Source organism: Colletotrichum costaricense (assembly GCF_030867565.1).
Source record: "Colletotrichum costaricense strain IMI 309622 chromosome Unknown Scaffold_1.1, whole genome shotgun sequence".
Taxonomy (NCBI): Eukaryota; Fungi; Ascomycota; class Sordariomycetes; order Glomerellales; family Glomerellaceae; genus Colletotrichum; species Colletotrichum costaricense.
In genome coordinates, this window is record NW_026848230.1 from 2194699 (window position 1) to 2211308 (window position 16610).

Consider the following 16610-nt stretch of genomic DNA (forward strand, 5'->3'; position numbering starts at 1 on the left):
GAAAACAACGTAGCTTCGCCGATGTTGCGGTGCTAAGTCAAGGTAAAACGCTCAGTAGCTATATTCATATCATAGCACGTAACCTGCGAGAAGGATGGACCGAGGTATGAATGTCTTCGTTACTGTTTCAGGTAATAACGACATTGAAATGATCTAAGTTGGGATCTGGTAACATGATCTCGAGGGCACCAAGGCGGAGGGACACCTGGGGCGTTACTGGTTGTATCAGTTGAACAAAAAGGTAGATGATGACGAGAAGTCATTTCAGATCATGTTAACCCATCATCGGTACCGCTACATATAATACAAATAGTCTACCTAGTATAGATTCTTCACTCCTGGAGTTTGCACAAGACGTTAGGAAATCGGTAGCCCAAGAGATGGTAAGATACCTAGTCCTTGGCTTAGTTCCCCTGGTGTAAGTTGTGGCAGCATGTTGCTCAGCCGAAGACCTGTGAGCTTGGCCATTAAGGCGTATAACTTGCGAAAATGTGGCATGCTTAATGATCGGTTTGGCATACCTAGATACTGCCCCTTCGCTCAACATATACAATGGAACCTCTGCTGAGGTGAGGTGAATGGCTACTTATCAACACTCCTCACTACTGCCCACTGACCTTCTTATAATGCTGCGTAAAATCAAACCTCACCTCGAAGCTCCCCATCATCAACTCCTTCATGAACACCGGATCCTTCTCAGCCCGCACACACATCTGCATGAACCCATCCCTCTCCAACCTCGTCCCCGGATCCGCATCCGACACCCTCCTAAAATTCTCCTGCGATATCGGGTCGATAATCGTTCTCCACTTCTCCCGCCTCTTCTCGCTATACAAATCGAGTATCCCCTCGTCCGCCACCCCGTCCCATATCCCCGCAAGACAGTCGTACAACCCGCCGACATCGACGAACCCGCCCGTGATCCCCAGCCCGCCCCAGGGGTTACACAAGTGCGCCGCGTCCGCCGCCAGCATGAACCGGCCCACACGGAACCGCGGAGCGCACCGCTGATGCATCTTGTACGGCGCAAAGTTGACCACTTTGTACTCGTCGGGCCCCGGGTGGCCCGGCAGCATCGTCCTAAACTTTTCCTGCTGGCGCGCTTGGAGCTCCTCGTGCGAGAGGTTCGGCTCCTCGCCGTAGGTCACGCGGTACAGGCCGTCACTCGTGATCTTGGCCGCCATGAAGAAATGGTCCGGATGGATGATGAAGTTTGCGTCGTCGAAGCTGAATTTCCCCGCAAAGTCGTAGTACGTGTTCGTCGCGACGATCTGCTGATCCCACGTCCAGCCGGGATACTCGTCTCCGAAGAGGCCCTTGCGGATGGCACTGTTGGCGCCGTCGCAGCCGATAATGTAATCAGCTTCGATCCGCTTCTTCTCCTTTTGTTTCTCCCCATCGGACCCGGGTGTCTCGACGTCGACCCAAGCGCGGGCCTCATCCTGTCCGAGACCGACGACGCGGTGCTCCCAGCTGATGGTACCGTTGTACTTGTTCAAAAACTCGTCGAGCATGAGCTGGTCAAGCTCTTGTAGGACGAGGCACGTGGTCCTCAGATCCTCGCCGTCGACGTCGCGGAGCACGCCCGCATCGAACCCGGTGATGACGCCGTGGTCGTCGAGCCGGCGCCATACAAACTTGTTCAGCGTCATGCCGCGGCGGCGGACTTCCTCCAAGATCCCTGCTCGCTTGAGATCGGGGATGGCGGCGGGGCCATAGTGAGCGGCACGCGGTTGCTGGTCGAGGTGGTCCTGGGCCTCGAGGATGTGAACAGGAATGCCGTGCTTGGACAGCAGTAAGGCGAGTAGGAGACCGGAGGGGCCAGCCCCGACAATCACGACCTGTTCAATATCTTAGGAAACTGTTCATCTGGGAGGGCCGGGCAAAGTACAGTACTTTGTTGAACGGACGACTCATCTTAAGCTCTAAATCTGTATGATCAACAGTTGTAAATTTGCTCTGGAGTGAAGAAGGAGTTGAAGATCGTCGAATGGACCCTGATTGTTATGAGAACCGAATCAACCCCGCAACGGGACCGCATCGACCCGGACAGATTGCCAGAGATCCATTGATGCAACAGTATTTTTCCCCATCGCCGGGGTGCCATTCCGAAGAATGTTGACTTATCTGCTCCATTTTGCGGGCAGACTTTGACCCCGCAGACGTCACCACGCGGGCGACCGAACTGCCAGACGGAGCTAGATGAGGGGCACGCGCGGGGTTGATATTCGGCAGATCATTTTTAGATCAATTGTCCGTACGGAGTATATGGGAGCAATCTAGATCGGATGGGGTTCCCCTTTAAGCTTTTGCGCTAAACCTGGAAACCGTGAATGCTAGTGGTAATTTGGGGGATTCCTACACAAAGTCTCATATTATAGGTTTATGATGAATACTAGACGACCTTGCTTGCGTGAGGATTGTGTCGCCATGCCTCCGTCGGGCGGGACATGAGCCTAGTCGGCTATGAGACCCTCGGTTGCAGAGAAGGCCAGTTTTAAGCGAGTTCAAGAGAACAAAATGATGCTTTCTGGAGAACTCGTGGCTGAAATGACCTGTTCCATTTCATTGCTAGCTGAGGTGAATAAAAGACGGTGATTAGTATCATTCCGATGCGGGGGCATGCATCTCAGAGTTCCGGCTCCTGCCCCACGCTCTGCCAGGGCCGGCCGACCCCACATTGGCCTGGAGCAGCGGCACCTGTTCCGGCGAGATGTATCCAGGGCACCCTATCGGGACACCGTTGGCTCTTGACAATGGTAGACCACGGCAGTACAAGGTACGCTCCAAGTTCAAACATGGTCCTTGAGAAATACGCGCCTCCCAGATCAATTACCTAGCAGTCATACACCACCGGGGGCGGAAATATTCACTTGCATACCTATGTGAATTCTCATCAAGGTCGTAAGATTTATATCAAAGATCACGCAGTAACATAACAGGGCCTGCAAGTTTCCAAAACGGTAGAAATTTATAGACTTTACCTCCCCGGCCACATGTATTTGCTGTTCTTCTCGTTTTATGGTATTACCACTTATTGCTAACGACCGGTAGTAGTAGTCTCGGTCAACGAAAATTTTGTACAGATTTCATCGTGGACTTCGAACGTGAGTGATCACAGTTGAACGAGTACCATATGCTGAAAACTATCAGTCGATCGCTATGCCGTGCTTCGGTCTTGATGATCACCTGACGAGATTGTCTCAATGTTCAACTCTTGGCCACCATCAAGCAGACTTGGATTCATGACAAAGCCGAGACGGGGGAATTGCACACGATTCCCAGACTAAGATTCCGCATAAGTCAGACAACGACTTACCCGATACCTCCGACTCACTTCAAGGGCGCATTAGAAACCAACAATCCCACAGGCGCACCGGTAAGTGTAGGCACATCCCGACCCGAGACACAACTACCACCGTGTCTCGGGCCAGGCTGACTCGCAAGAAGGTTTGGCGCCGAGTCGATTGTGTAAGTAGAATAGACACCGATTTGGCACCGACTCGTCGTCGGCTCGGCTATCCGTACCGTTCTTTCGAACATACCCCTACCCAGCCTACTCAGAAAACTAGTCTCATCCTCAGGGTCACTTATGCTCAGCTCGAGCCACTGCGGCTCTTGGCCGCCGCTCAGCTAATCACCCCACACCCCACACCTCACACCTCACACCTCACCACCAAGTTGGAACCTATTATGAGTTAGCAGCCTCTGCGGCTGATGAAAGATAGCTTTTGAATTGCGCGCTGGTCTCATTTGTATCGCTTCCCTTGTTACTCAACTCATTTTTTCCCAGCTCCTCTACTTTTCCCTATTCTCTCAGTAGAATCATCTTTTTGTTTTGCGCACAGAGGAAGGGTGAAGATTCTATGTGTTGAACATGTTTCAAAAATCGTGCTTTATTCTGCTGGTATCATAGAATTCTTCCGCTTGCCCGGGGCACGATTTTTCCTGGCCCTTTTCGCCCTTCCTGATGTTTGTTCCCAAGTCTACTCCAAGACTGCGAGGGATTTGATGCGACAAATGAAAAGTAATGTAACAAAAGACTCTTTGAGGAGATGAGATGAGAAAAGAAAAATGAGTTACCAGTTAAACAATACATAAAAGTCTTGGTAAGACTCCTGAAACCCCGGTTGGGAATATATATAATATGACCATCATATATACAGGCTATCTATTCAGCCAGAGAAGTGAAATGTTTTTCGATCGGATCGGATAGTGAGGTTGGAGGGAGCGAAGAGTCAGAAAGAGAAAAAAAAAGAGGTCGACATTTTCGAAATACTGGCTGATTTGACTCTTGACTATCCAACTTCCGATGTCGTAAAGCGAAGGCATCATGCGCTTTATTCCCCCAATTTTAGCTTTGTTTTTGACCTTCGGGATTAATCAACGCACACCCGTCACGTCCTTTCAGCCCAACCCATAATTGGGCGGCCGCAAACCCCGTACTGTCGGAACGCGCTTACGAGATGGTAAGCACCATGGGACCGGCCACAATGATGTCATCGGTGAGCGTGCCAGCCATCGGGGCGTTGTTGGTGAGGGAGAGGTAGACGACTCCGCTGAGACCCTGGGGAACGACACAGCCAGTCTGGGGGTTGAAGGGAGTGAAGGCAGTTCCACCGGGCTGGATGCCACCAGTGGTGAACGCGCAAGCCTTGGCCTGGGGTGCGGCATCGGACTGGAGCATAATCGGAGCACCGACGGCGACGGCCTTGGGGTCGGCGGGGGCGGTCATTGCCAGCTTGGGGAAGGGCTGCAGAGCCAGGTTGGAGCCCTGGGGGCAGGAGACGATGAAGGGTGCGGCCAGAGAGAAGACGGCGCGGACACCAAGAGGGGCGTCGAAGGCCTGGGGAATGGCGATCTGCTTAGAGGCGGCACGGATGAAGGTCTGATGGCGAGCCTCGATGGTGAGGATGGAGCCAGCAGCGCCGAGGATGGCCTTGTCCTTGACGAGAGGAGCAGCGCCGAGGTAGGCAGAAACACCGACATTCTCGAGTACACCGGCAGTTGCGACCATGCCAGCAGCGTTCGTGAAACCGAAGTTGTACTGGCAAGGCTGGACGGGCTGAGTGCCGGCCTGGGCAATAGCGGATTGCAGGAAAGACACGTGAGACAGCTCAGTAGCACCAACTTGTTGCAGGTCGTTGACTTGCTCGTTGGACAGACCAAGAGCCTGGAAGTCTTGTGCGGGGAACTTTTGGAAGCCTTGCTGGTAGAAGGTACCCTCGAGCCATTCCAAAGTAAGAGCGCTGTGAAATCCGTATTAGTTCCAACGCCCAACATATGTTGTCCTATTTCGAGTCCCAAACTCACAATTGCAGGATATCAATATCCGTCAATCCAGCAGCCCCAGCTCCAGCCTGTTGCCTCTTGGCGAGATCGTAGATCTTCATCTGGTCGGCGTTCAACTTGGGGCCCAGGGGGGCGGCGGTGGCCACTGCGGCCAGGCAGGCGACGAGAACAGACTTCATTGCGGAAGGCATGGTTGATTAAGATATGTTGTGTGGTTTCAGCTTTGCTCGCCCTAGACTTTCTTTTCCTTTTCGATCGGCTGTTCTCTCGGGACAGAATTTCGGATATAATATTGTTGTCGATCGGTGCCACCTGGGACGGTCGATGAAGCGAAAGATTAGAAAGAGGTATTAAGAATGTCGTCCGAGGGAGTGACAGGGTCGTAGTAGGTCTCGAAGGGAAAGGAAAGTGTAAGCAAAACCGGTGGACCAGGAAAGCAGACCAGCGCTTTTGGAAGTTTGAAGAAATTGACACACAGTGAACGGGATGAAGAGAAAAGAAGAGAAGGGGCGGGAATAGAGCAGTGAAGGTGGGAAACAAGCGAGCAATAAAGAAGGTTCACTTTAGCCTCAGTAAGGTAGGTATCTTGCCGCTCTCCCATGGCGTAAGGTATCTCGCCGCCCACCCACGCATGGCCTTTCTCATGTTCTGCTACTCGGGAGGGGTCGGATCGACTTGGGTCCTTGCTGGGGATTGTCTGCGGCTAGCTTTCTTTCCGTCGTCGGTTCACACGGGAGCCCACAATGCGGGTAACAAGATTACGCTCGACCACAAAGCTTCAGACCCGACAGGGGTACATGGGTACAGTAAGCAGGAGTTTACATCTTATCCGTACTGGGGGAGGAGCCCAGTCCAGGGCAAGCCGCAAGCCGCAACAACTGTAGCGCTTGCCTGGAAGAGCGTGTGTGTGCGCGCACGCGGTGCGTATCATGGAAGACGGGAAGGGGGATCTAGCGGGCAAGCCAAGTCAAGAGGTGGATGGTACCCCTTGCCAATGGCGTCAAGGGGGGTGCATGGTTGGAGAAGATGGTGAAAAGTTCAGATGACAGCGAGGCTTGCCTCGTCCTTCGGAAAGCCCCAGGTACCTTACGAAGTAGGGAACGTCTGTGAGTGGGAAGGAGAATGTGAGTGTGAGTACTCCGTGAACGAGGCAGAGGCGAGACTACGCAGCGTGGGCACTGGTGGGCAGGTGCAGCAGTAAGGGCTACGGAGTACGGAGTACTCTCTGCATGTTTCGTTTCGCTGCGGTCCAAACAAGCTCGACGAATCGGCAGAGACTCGAGGGCCCAAAGCACCAATCAGGCAACATAAATCATTAAAAAACAGGGGCCAAATAGGAATGGGCAAGGGACTTGATCAACTCCTTAGATTAGGATGAAGCCCGTTTCCAAATGTTGCAGCGACCCCCTGCCGAGCTTGTTTTTGCGCTTCTTTTTTACCCGATGACTTTGTTGTGTAATGCAAGGGTCCTGCGGGCGGTGACCCCACCGGGAGTCCTGGGGGGAGAGAGAAGTAGAGGTTCCTGAGTGCCCTCGAGGAGGTCAAGAGGTAAACGTAACTGAAGGCCCCCTCGCTCGCCACTGTTTTGGCATTGCAGCCGAGCCAACTTTGTTGCATCGTGACCCCCAGCCAAGACTAGACGTTGACCCGGGTCACGGACGGGCCGTCGACCGAAACCAATGTGATACGTCTCCCACGTCAGAAACCCCGGTCCGTGAACGCCCGGACCACTCTGTCACTGGCTCCTGCTGCGATTATTGATTGGTCGCCGCCCGGGTGGAGTCTCTCCCGGCAGAACCTCGCTGGGCTTAGCGCGGGTACGTACTCGGCCATCTGCAGGAACGTTCTCTCGGTAACGTCTCTTTCCATTGCCTCAATCCTCGCTTTCTGAGCCGCCTTTCTTCAACTTCCCACGCCGGTCTCTTGTTTCCGTCCATCCCACACCGCCGAGGCCAGACAATCACGCACCACTAATCCATTCATCCATCCATCCATCCGACAACTCGCGTTCCTGGGCAAGGCTGCAGGCATGTATTCAACTCACCCGGGCGTCGTATACTGCCGCTATCCTGCGACACGGAGACGATGCTCATTTCCACTGCGATCGACGCCTTTCTGACATTGCCAACTGGGTGATGAAAGATTAAGGACTTCAGATCCTCCTTTCGTCTCTCGCCAAGGGTGTCACGCTCCGTTGGTCTAGGGCCATGATCTGCAAGCCCCGGCTGCCAGAGGTTATCTGTCTTGCATCGTCAATCACAATTCGTGATCTTGACAGCCAGAGCACTGGCCTCGACCGGCCTCCTAGGCGTCCTCTATGGGAGAGCTAGGTAGGTCGTTGGGCTGACTCGAGGGTGTCTAGCTTTCTAATCTGACTAGGCCATGCAAGGAGTTGAGAAACGAATGACCACCAACATGTACTCGTGATCTGGCTTTCTTGGAAACGACCGCAAAGCAACCCCAGATCTAGCCTTTCACCCAGCCTAACGCCATCAAGCTCCTCGCAGCCCACTAGTAAACGGCCATCCCACTCTTGAGGCCTGCTACACGAGGGCGGCTCTGCAACCAAAGCACTGACCTTGTCACTTCATGGACAGCCTGTTTTCCGGCCTGGTCCTAATTCCAAAACGCCTCAATACACTAGCCACTTAAGCTTATCGGCAATGGAACACCTCGAGCTGCCTGCGGGCTGCCTCGGCAGGGACTTAGAGATTCAGTGTTCCTCGAGTGTGTTAACAACATTAGGCTCGGGAATCTTACTCGGCAGCGTCCAATAGCTGGGCCAAAATATGCTCTACAGCCACATCGAACTTCTATCAGGCCATGGCATCCACAACTCGACCTCCGTTCAATCTTCTCCTTTTCTTTCAGTCCATCCCAACGACTCGACACCGGATGGTCACTAACCACATAGCCAGACCCGTTCTTCCACGGCTCGTTTCGGCAAGCCAAGACCTTGCAGGGCTTGCAAACCGTTTCAAAAGCCTTTGGAGGCTCCAAACCATTCTTTTCGTCCCAACTCGCCATTTGTGAGCAAAGAGAAGGGAACCCATCCCATTTCTCTATTGCCCGGGGAGCCTGTCTGGGTCAACTCGACCAGGCTTTCATTCCGTCTACCCGTGACCCGAGTCGTATGGGAGCCACGACCGCCACGCTCATCATCTCTTTCTTCAAGCCCTTCTCATCACCCATCCCTACTAGCCAGAGAGAAGAAACCTCCGAAAAGCCCGCCCCTTTCGCAAGCACACCCCTGTTATCAACCTTTCGAAACTCGAAGACTGGCCCCGGTTTGCCTTGCTTGAACCAGTACGACATCATGACTCCAGCATCGTTTGCTAGCGTACACCATATGCGCGCGCCTGACACAAACGCAACCCCTTCGTCCTCACCTGTCTACCTCTCTACACTGCGTGTCGGGCGCAAGCCCATTTTGTGGATTATCCCACTCGCCGACTCGTCTTCGGACAGCTGAGCATCCCGTTCAAGCCTTCGGAAACAACTTTTTCTTCTTTGCCCCGCAGCCGTTTGGGCCACGGCATGCTCGGAGAGAAATAGCGAAGCAACTCTCCTCAGGTTCCGGCTTCTCGGTAGGTAGCGCGCTGCGCCTCCAATGCCAATATGTCAAAGGTCTGTGAGCAATGCCTGAAGAAGCAATGTCGGGAGCCCGGAAATGTCAAGCAGCGGTCGACAACGGCTCCGGTCTCTCAATCCTGCGAGCCGGGCTTGGCGAATTCGCATCTTTTCTTATCCAACGGCTTGTCAAAAAAAGATCTCCCACTCTATCTATGTGAAGACGACGATCAAGCCGGGCCATGCTGCTTCAATCCGACGAAAAATTTAGTCTTCCGTCCCTCTCCTCCCCCCCATCGCGCCCCTGGCGATCGCCGCGCAGATCTCACAGGACATCAGGTAATCTGAACTTTGGACTCGTTGCAGATCCCCCGTCGTGGAACTCGGAGAGGGGGTCAGGAATACAACCATAACCAGGAGTTTAACACGTAAAGGGCCAGGGGTTCCCTCGTCATCGGGGTTATAATGCTTCCATTTCACCCTTTGCTCCCACAAACTTGCGCCGTACGGTCGAATTAGAAACCTTGCCCAAGTTTTCCCTACTCATGCAACCTCGTACGAATCCTTTTTCATGGTCACAAAAGGTCAGGTCCCTGTGAAGACGGGAAGTTTCTCCGTGCCAAGAAGTCCACGATTGCGATGGGACTTGTTGTGCCGCCCTCTGACAGCCCGTCTGTGGCGACGGATGCAGCGCAACTGCAGCGTCGCGCTGCGGAATCTCGTCGAGAGATTCGATACACCTGCGAATAGCATCGTATTCGCGTTTGCGCTAGTGCTGTAAATCGTACCTATGAGGAAATAAACATGAATGTGCAGCCAAGTAATTGCTCAAGCTTTGGACATGGAGATGTTGAAATACCCACTGTCCGAACGGCGGCCTCCTCAACTCCTCCAGAGGGTCGCATTGGATTTTTCCCTATTCCCGAGCCCATTCAGCGCCTCACGATCCCGTGTCTCCGGTCCACCACCAAAGCCCATCCCACGTCTTCCTTTGTGCAAGGTGTTGTCGTCCCCACACACCCCCGATCACCGGCATAAAGTCATCACGTCAATTTTCCAAACCGGCTCTCTTGTCAACCACCGCAGCTGAAACTCTACCGAAGTTCCTCCCCCTGGAACCCACGCACCACAGGAGTCCAACCCGCTGACTCTGCAACGCGGCGCAAGGGTAGCCCTGCTCACTCCGCGTGGAAGACGTATAATCTCGCAATCTGCAGACGCCATGCCTCTCCACATGCCTGGCTGACCACTCGCAGCTTTCGAAAGTATCTGGGCGATCCTTCAGTTTTCAAGACACTGGTTGCGCGTTACAGTGTGTGCAATTGGTGGTACCATTTTGACTAACTCATGGGCGCTATCTCTACTATTTCATCCACCGCCCTCCTCTCGACTTCAGACTTCAGGCCTATTGTGCTATATGACTCATCCAGGGACGAAGATATACTGGCTATTACTCCCTTCCCAATCGCAATGTATCATCCCTCTTCTCACCCAAACTTTTTCTACACCACTCATGATGCATCTTAGTCGATGACGAGGCATAATGTGCCCGCCAATCTCTGGGAAACGATCATCACACCGTGTCCCCACACGGGACAGGTAATGTCAAGACAACTCCTTTTTACAGAGCATAGGGGTTCAAAGACCGAATGGTCAAGCAGCTACTTCGAATTAGCACACGTCTCCAGACTTTGATAGATAGTTGTAAACTTACGGTGGGCTCTTGGACAGATCCGTCTTGAGAATCACAGGAACCCTGCTCATCTCCGTGACGTCCTGAATGTACTCTCCTCCCTCCTCACGCAGCTTGAAAAGCTTGAGGTACTTCTCCTTGTTCGACAGGCGGGCCTCGGGGGCCTCAGGTGCGGGAACCTTGGAGTCGGACCTGGTGCGTTGCAAGGGCTTGGCATCGGATCGGGTTGGGGAGCCGGGGACGCTCTGTGTGGGTCTCTCGGCCAACGAAGCTCCAGCCATGGCCTCAGTAACGTCCGACGCATTGTCGTCATCGTCGTCGAAAAGGGCATCGACGTCGTCAGTAGAGATGGTGCCCGTCTCGGTCTGCTTGCGTGCAGCCTCCTCCCTCTCCTTCTTGGCACGCTCTGCAGCTTCCGCTTGGCGAGCAGCAGCAGCAGCGTTGGCGTTTCTTACAGACGCAGCAGCCTTGGGACGCTCGTCCTCCGGTACGTAGGCGGAGCTGGGCACGCCCTTCTCCCAGTAGAGCTCAAGGACTCTCTTCTCCTTTCTGAATTCGGCCTTCTTGAGAGGCAACTGGTCGCAGTGCACCCGCTTCTCAAAGCCCCACTCGGGAATGAGAACGTCAAAGGCCGACTCGTACACGCAGAGGACGATACCCTCCGTGATGAGATCGCCGTTGACCTGCTGGCGCTTCTTGTCCATCTCACGGCAGGACTCAATGTGAATGCTCTGCTCCTGGGCATTCTGTGCGGAGTCCTTCTTGGTGTTGCAAGACTCAATGGTCTTGACAAGGCTCTCCAATTCCTCCGTGTACTCAATTTTACCCTCGGAGAGAATAGACTCGAGCTGACGGTGGACGATGATGTCGGCGTAGCGCCGCGTGGGGCTAGTGAAATGAGTGTAAAGAGGCAAGTTGAGGGCATAGTGAGGCCACAACTGCTTAGCAGTCTTGCCGGCAATGAAGTACTTGGCACGTTGCATAGACTTGAGGACAAGCGTCTCCATTCCCTTGCGGATATCGGCGTCGTCAACCTTGAAAAGGCTGTTGTGCATGCTTCCGCTGCCAGAAGTCTCAACCTCGTAGCCAAGGGCGTTCATGCGATCGGCGAAGGTCTGAAGGCGACGAGCATTGGGGGGGCCCTGTCGGCGCAGAAGAGCCTTCTCAGGCAGAGCCTGGGCGAGACGCTGGGCAACGTAAGTGTTGGCCTTGTGCATGAGCTCCTCGACGAGCTCAGTGGCAGGGGTAGAATCGAAGATGTTGTGCTTGATGGGAATGTTCTCATCATCGAGTTGCTGCAGAAGCCTGAGGGGCGCGATAGGCTCACCGCCAGCACCAAGACGGGCCTCGGTGAACTTTTGAGCGACAGCCTAGATAATGTCAGTGCAGCTCAGATGCAAGTTTCAGTGGAACTTACGTTAAGGATCTGGACATCCTTCAGTTGAAGAGACTCGTGCTTCCAATCGGCCTGACCGTTCAGAGCCGAGTCGATCTCCTCAATAGTGATCTTGGCAGTGCTCTTGATGATACTCTTGCCGATCCAAGTGTCTCCCTCGGCAACAGAGCCGTTGTGAGGGTTAACACGGAAGAGAACACTGACAGCCAGACGCTCTTCACCAGGAGCCAAAGAGCATACCTCTCCACCAATCTTGGGAGGAAGGAGTGCGCATGTGCGGTTGACCAAGTGAACGGCGGTGCCGCGCTTCTTGGCTTCTCGGTCGACAAGCGAGTTGGGCTTGACGAAGTGAGTAACATCAGGAATGTGAATACCAATGTCAATCTTGCCATCAGGCTGAGTCTTGATGTGGATGGCATTGGCAAGCTCGGGAGAACCGTTGAGGTCGAGCGTAACAACCTTCTCATCACGGAAGTCCCGGCGAGCAGCCAAGGCAGCCTCCTCTTCCTTAGCGAGAGACCAGTCCTGAAGGCCGACGCTGCGCAGCACAGCCTCGGAGAACTCATCGGAAGAAAAGTTGTTGTCGCGCAGCAGAGCGTCGGTCTCCACCTTAAGGTCGCCCATGCGGCCCAACTGCTCGACAAGGGTGCCGAAGGGATGCAGAGAGGTGATCGGCCAACGCTTAATGCAGGCAACAAAGATGCGATCAGCGTAATCCTGGTGCTTCTCGACGAAATCGCGCGGCGCCTGCTCAGTCGGAATGGCAATGAGCGGCACGCGCTTGTCGGTTGGCTTGAACCAAACAATTTTGGGCTTCTCCTGCGAACGGTTGTCGTGGTGGCGGTTGTTGCCTCCATCTCTGGCGGCTCTCTCCGCTTCCTGCTTCTCCTTCGTAGCCTGGCTGCTGGGACGGAGCAGACCGAGGTTGCCCGAGAACATTTGACCAGCTACACGTTCAACGACAGCCACAATGTGACCTGCGTACAGGGGCTTGGCCTCATCGTTGATTTCCTCCTCCTCGACGAGAAGCAGGCTTTGACCCTCAACCTCGACATCGTCGTTCTTCTTCTGAGTGGGGCGCTGGCGCAGACTGCCGCGACGACGAATGCCGCCCTCCTGCTGCGTGTTGTCATCGTTGTTCCCGGATGACTGGTTCTGGCCGTTGGTGGATCCAGAACGGGTGTCGGTGATGTCCTTGCGCTTCTTCTTCTCTTCCTTCTCACGCTTCTGGGACCAAACTTCATCAACATCTAGAAGCTCAACGGCAACCAAGTCACCCTCGAGGGCACGGTTGCGATCCTTGCTACCGCAAATAAAGATATCAGCATCAAGCAGGCCGTCCTGAGTGGAAACGTAGGCATCGCTGCGGTTCTTCTTGTTCACGCGAAGAATACCAGACACGAGCTGCCCATCGCCAAGAAGAGCCGGGAGGGTGGCTTGGGGGAGGTAAGGAGTGAAAAGAGTCTTCCTCTGCTGTTGCTGCTGCTGGTTTCCACCAAGCTGGCCACCATGCTGGCCGCCCTGAAGGCCAACGAATTGCTGACCGCCCATCTGGGCAGCCTGAAGGGCCTGAAGTTGCTGGATCTGCATGGGGTTCAGTTGCTGGCCCGGGTACATGCCCATGGGGAGCATGTTGCCAGGCATCTGCATAAGCTGAGGCTGACCGGGGTATTGGAATGCGCCGATGTTGGAGATGGACTGGTTTACAGAACCACGAGTGCGGTGGCCCGGCTGGAAGCCGCCCTGCTCCTGGCCCTGGTTAGCACCCTGGTTGCGCCAGTTTCCGTCAAAGTTGCGAGAGCCGGTTCTGGCGTGACCACCTCCGCCAGTCTGGCTGCCGCGACGACCAAAGTCGTTCTGGCTAGCATCACCAGAGAAGCCACCGCGACCAGCGGCGCCGCCGCGACCGTTCACAGCCATACTCTGGCTGCGACCATGGCCACCGCGCCCACGGCCGGCACTGGTGCCCTGAGCAATCGGAGCCTCGGGTTGAGTCGGAGCGGGGGCGGGGGCGGAACCACCCTCTGCGCTGGCCTCAGTGGAGGGGGACATTGGGAAGGAGAAGCCGGATGTCGTGCGCTTCTGCTGTGCGATTTCTGCCGCCTTCTTCGCGTCGGCAAGCGCCAAAGAGTGACGTCGCTGGTGTCCACCGCCGCCGGCACCACCACCACGACCGCCACGGCCACCGGAGTTTTCCCTGCCGGGACCGGCGCCGGAGGCATCATTGAAGTTCGTGCCGGATGCACCAGAGGAGGGGGCGGGAGGAGGACCCATTCCCATGTTGGGGAGTGCCGACTGATTACGGCGATGTGACATTGGCTGGGTCGGAGGACCGCCCATGGAGACATTCTGCTGCGGAATCTGCTGGGGGAACTGGAAGGCGCCCTGGGGAGCCATGCCGGGCTGCAGGGGATTGAAAGCACCGCCTGGACCGAGCTGTTGGGTGGGGGGCATCATTCCCATGTTCATGTATTGTTGCTGCGTAGCTTGGATCTGTTGCTGCTGTTGCTGCAAAAGCTCAATCTGCTGCTGAATAGCTAGCTGTTCCACTGCAAAGCAAGACTCATTGTCAGCATCGATGTTCAATTTGGTATGATGAAACGGATGACGCGGGGTCGGGGGCATCGCGCAGGAGCCGCAAGATCATGTGTGAAGATGGGAGAAATGATGGAAGAAGATGCGAATCAACGTACTACCCGGGTTGGCAAACATGCTCATCAACGGAGTCAGCTCGGAAGGGCTTCTCCTGTGCGCAATGTGAAGCCGTCGGCCGGTTGGGCCTGGGACGCCGCCGGTTGGCTGCTGCGGCGGCTGCTGCTGCTGTTGTTGCTGCTGCTGCTCCATGATGGGCAGTCACGCAGATGAAAGATTGGCTTCTTGTTTTTTTGTATCTTGTAATGCACGTCAAGTGCGTCGTTGGTATAAAGGACGGATGGGGGTAGGATTGATAGCGTCGGATACCGAGTGGTCGGCGTAGGCGTCGATGAAGCTTTGTGGGATGATGTGGCACGTAAGGTATTGACGTATGTAGTTTGCGGACTAAAGACAGTGGAGAACTGGGATGGATGTGGTTTTGGGCTCTTGGTTGGTCTTTTGGATTTGTGGACGTGGTTGCTTCTGGTTCAAGGAAGGTAGTTCTTGTTTGTCTGATCGATCGATGAGGGATTGAAAATGGAATGGATTGGGGAGTGATTGGGAGGAGAGGATTGGATGTCTGGCGAGACGGAGCGAGGTGGAAGGGAAAGGAGCTCGCAAGGAGTGTGCGAAGTGATGGTTGAGGTGGGAAAAAAAGGATGAGGCAGACAAGACGTGAAGAAGAAGATGAGGCAGGATGGGAATGTCCTCTCTGGGAGAGACTGACGGGGGGTTTGTTGCGAAAGGCGAGTCGGGTCGGGGGGGTGTGGAGTGGGGAGGGGGGGGAGCAGACCTGAGGAGAGAGAGCGAGCGAGGAGGAGGAGCAAGGACAGCAGTAGCACCCGCCCCGGTGGAGGAGGGACAGGCAGTTGCAGCAAGAGCCGGCCCGCCTGGTGGGAAGACTCAAGACACCGGGCCAGTCCCGTAGCTAAGGTAAGTATAAAAGTACCTACCTACCTTACCTCACCATACGAATGCCTTCCCACCATTGGGTACGAAGCACACCTCCCAGGAGCACAACTGGCACTGGAAGCTGAGCCGCTGGTAGACGACAAGGTACATGGTGCGCTAGTGATTTACCAGAAGGCAATAGCACACATGGCGGCCCTGTAGGGAGACAGACAGGTCGTACCCAGGCGAGGTAGGTAGTCCAAGTATCTTACCTTACGTAGTCAGGCGGGAGACGCGGCGATTATGATGATGACGATGGTGGTACAGGCTGCTGCTTGGTTTGATCTTGTCTGCAGCAGAAGCTTGTGCACTCGTGCTGGACTCTACATGTGTTTCTGCTAAAACATCCCTTCCTTCACAACTGGATCCGAAATGCATCATTCGCACCTCGAGCTCTTTTCGCAATCCCATCCAAGGGTCTCGTATGTAGCTATCCCAACCAGCCCAGCTTGGAAATGCCTCCAAAAGTCGAGGTAACGACAAAATCCAGGCCAGGTATCCGTAGGTACCTTACCCCAAGCTAGAGGTACATGGCTGACGGCTTGTCCCCAAACATGGCACTCTAGGGGCGGATAGGTAAGCAAGGAAGTACCTGTCCCCCGTGCCCCCGAACGAGCCTGACTTGGGGTCGAGTGCTTTGTACCTTGTGGCGGATACTCTGTACGAGAGTACATACCTACCCAAGGTAACAAGACTCAGTCAGACGTCTCCAGTCAGTCAGGTCTCGACGCGGGTGGGGAGAGTCCACGCCGCACCTACGCTGCACGCCAGGTCCAGAGACAGAGCCAGAACCAGGTCAGGGCTTCCGGGTTCGAGGACAGGTAACAGGTTAGCCGCTCGGATACTTTGTTGATCAGTACCTTGCCGTAGTGCACCACCCTGACTTTGACCTGTCGCCCATCTCACCCGCACCACAGTCGTCGTCCCAGACACCTTACGTAGGTGGGCAAGGAGCGAGCCGAGGGGGGTTGACTCTCAGTCTCTACTGCGTAGTCTCGAGTCTCTCGAGGGCTGGGCTGGAACTGGGACTGGAACGCCCGCCAAGTTCCGTCTCCTGCGGCCCTTTAGTCTCGC

General features: G+C 54.8%; 5 protein-coding genes across 5 annotated transcripts; 2 read left to right on the forward strand and 3 right to left on the reverse strand.

The window, feature by feature from the left end:
* Positions 1 to 602: 602 nt before the first annotated feature.
* Positions 603 to 1917, reverse strand: CCOS01_00782 (FAD binding domain-containing protein; the record flags this gene model as incomplete). The annotated part of the gene is made up of 2 exons (XM_060448979.1): positions 603 to 1841; positions 1897 to 1917. The coding sequence occupies 2 exons, from the start codon at positions 1915 to 1917 to the stop codon at positions 603 to 605; spliced, it is 1260 nt and encodes a 419-aa protein (XP_060320417.1).
* A 2542-nt stretch (positions 1918 to 4459) lies between these two features.
* CCOS01_00783 (twin-arginine translocation pathway signal) lies at positions 4460 to 5483 on the reverse strand (the record flags this gene model as incomplete). The annotated part of the gene is made up of 2 exons (XM_060448980.1): positions 4460 to 5249; positions 5314 to 5483. The coding sequence occupies 2 exons, from the start codon at positions 5481 to 5483 to the stop codon at positions 4460 to 4462; spliced, it is 960 nt and encodes a 319-aa protein (XP_060320418.1).
* Positions 5484 to 5923: 440 nt separating this feature from the next.
* On the forward strand, positions 5924 to 6325 carry CCOS01_00784 (uncharacterized protein; the record flags this gene model as incomplete). Its single annotated transcript, XM_060448981.1, has 1 exon — positions 5924 to 6325. One exon carries the CDS (start codon positions 5924 to 5926, stop codon positions 6323 to 6325), a length of 402 nt encoding a protein of 133 aa, XP_060320419.1.
* A 4158-nt stretch (positions 6326 to 10483) lies between these two features.
* CCOS01_00785 (RNB domain-containing protein) lies at positions 10484 to 14795 on the reverse strand (the record flags this gene model as incomplete). The annotated part of the gene is made up of 4 exons (XM_060448982.1): positions 10484 to 10523; positions 10577 to 11925; positions 11973 to 14500; positions 14645 to 14795. The coding sequence occupies 4 exons, from the start codon at positions 14793 to 14795 to the stop codon at positions 10484 to 10486; spliced, it is 4068 nt and encodes a 1355-aa protein (XP_060320420.1).
* A 902-nt stretch (positions 14796 to 15697) lies between these two features.
* On the forward strand, positions 15698 to 16604 carry CCOS01_00786 (uncharacterized protein; the record flags this gene model as incomplete). The annotated part of the gene is made up of 4 exons (XM_060448983.1): positions 15698 to 15726; positions 15804 to 15958; positions 16407 to 16474; positions 16530 to 16604. Coding segments are annotated over 4 exons (327 nt in total), but the record flags the coding sequence as incomplete, so codon positions are not given.
* Between the last annotated feature and the right edge of the window lie 6 nt (positions 16605 to 16610).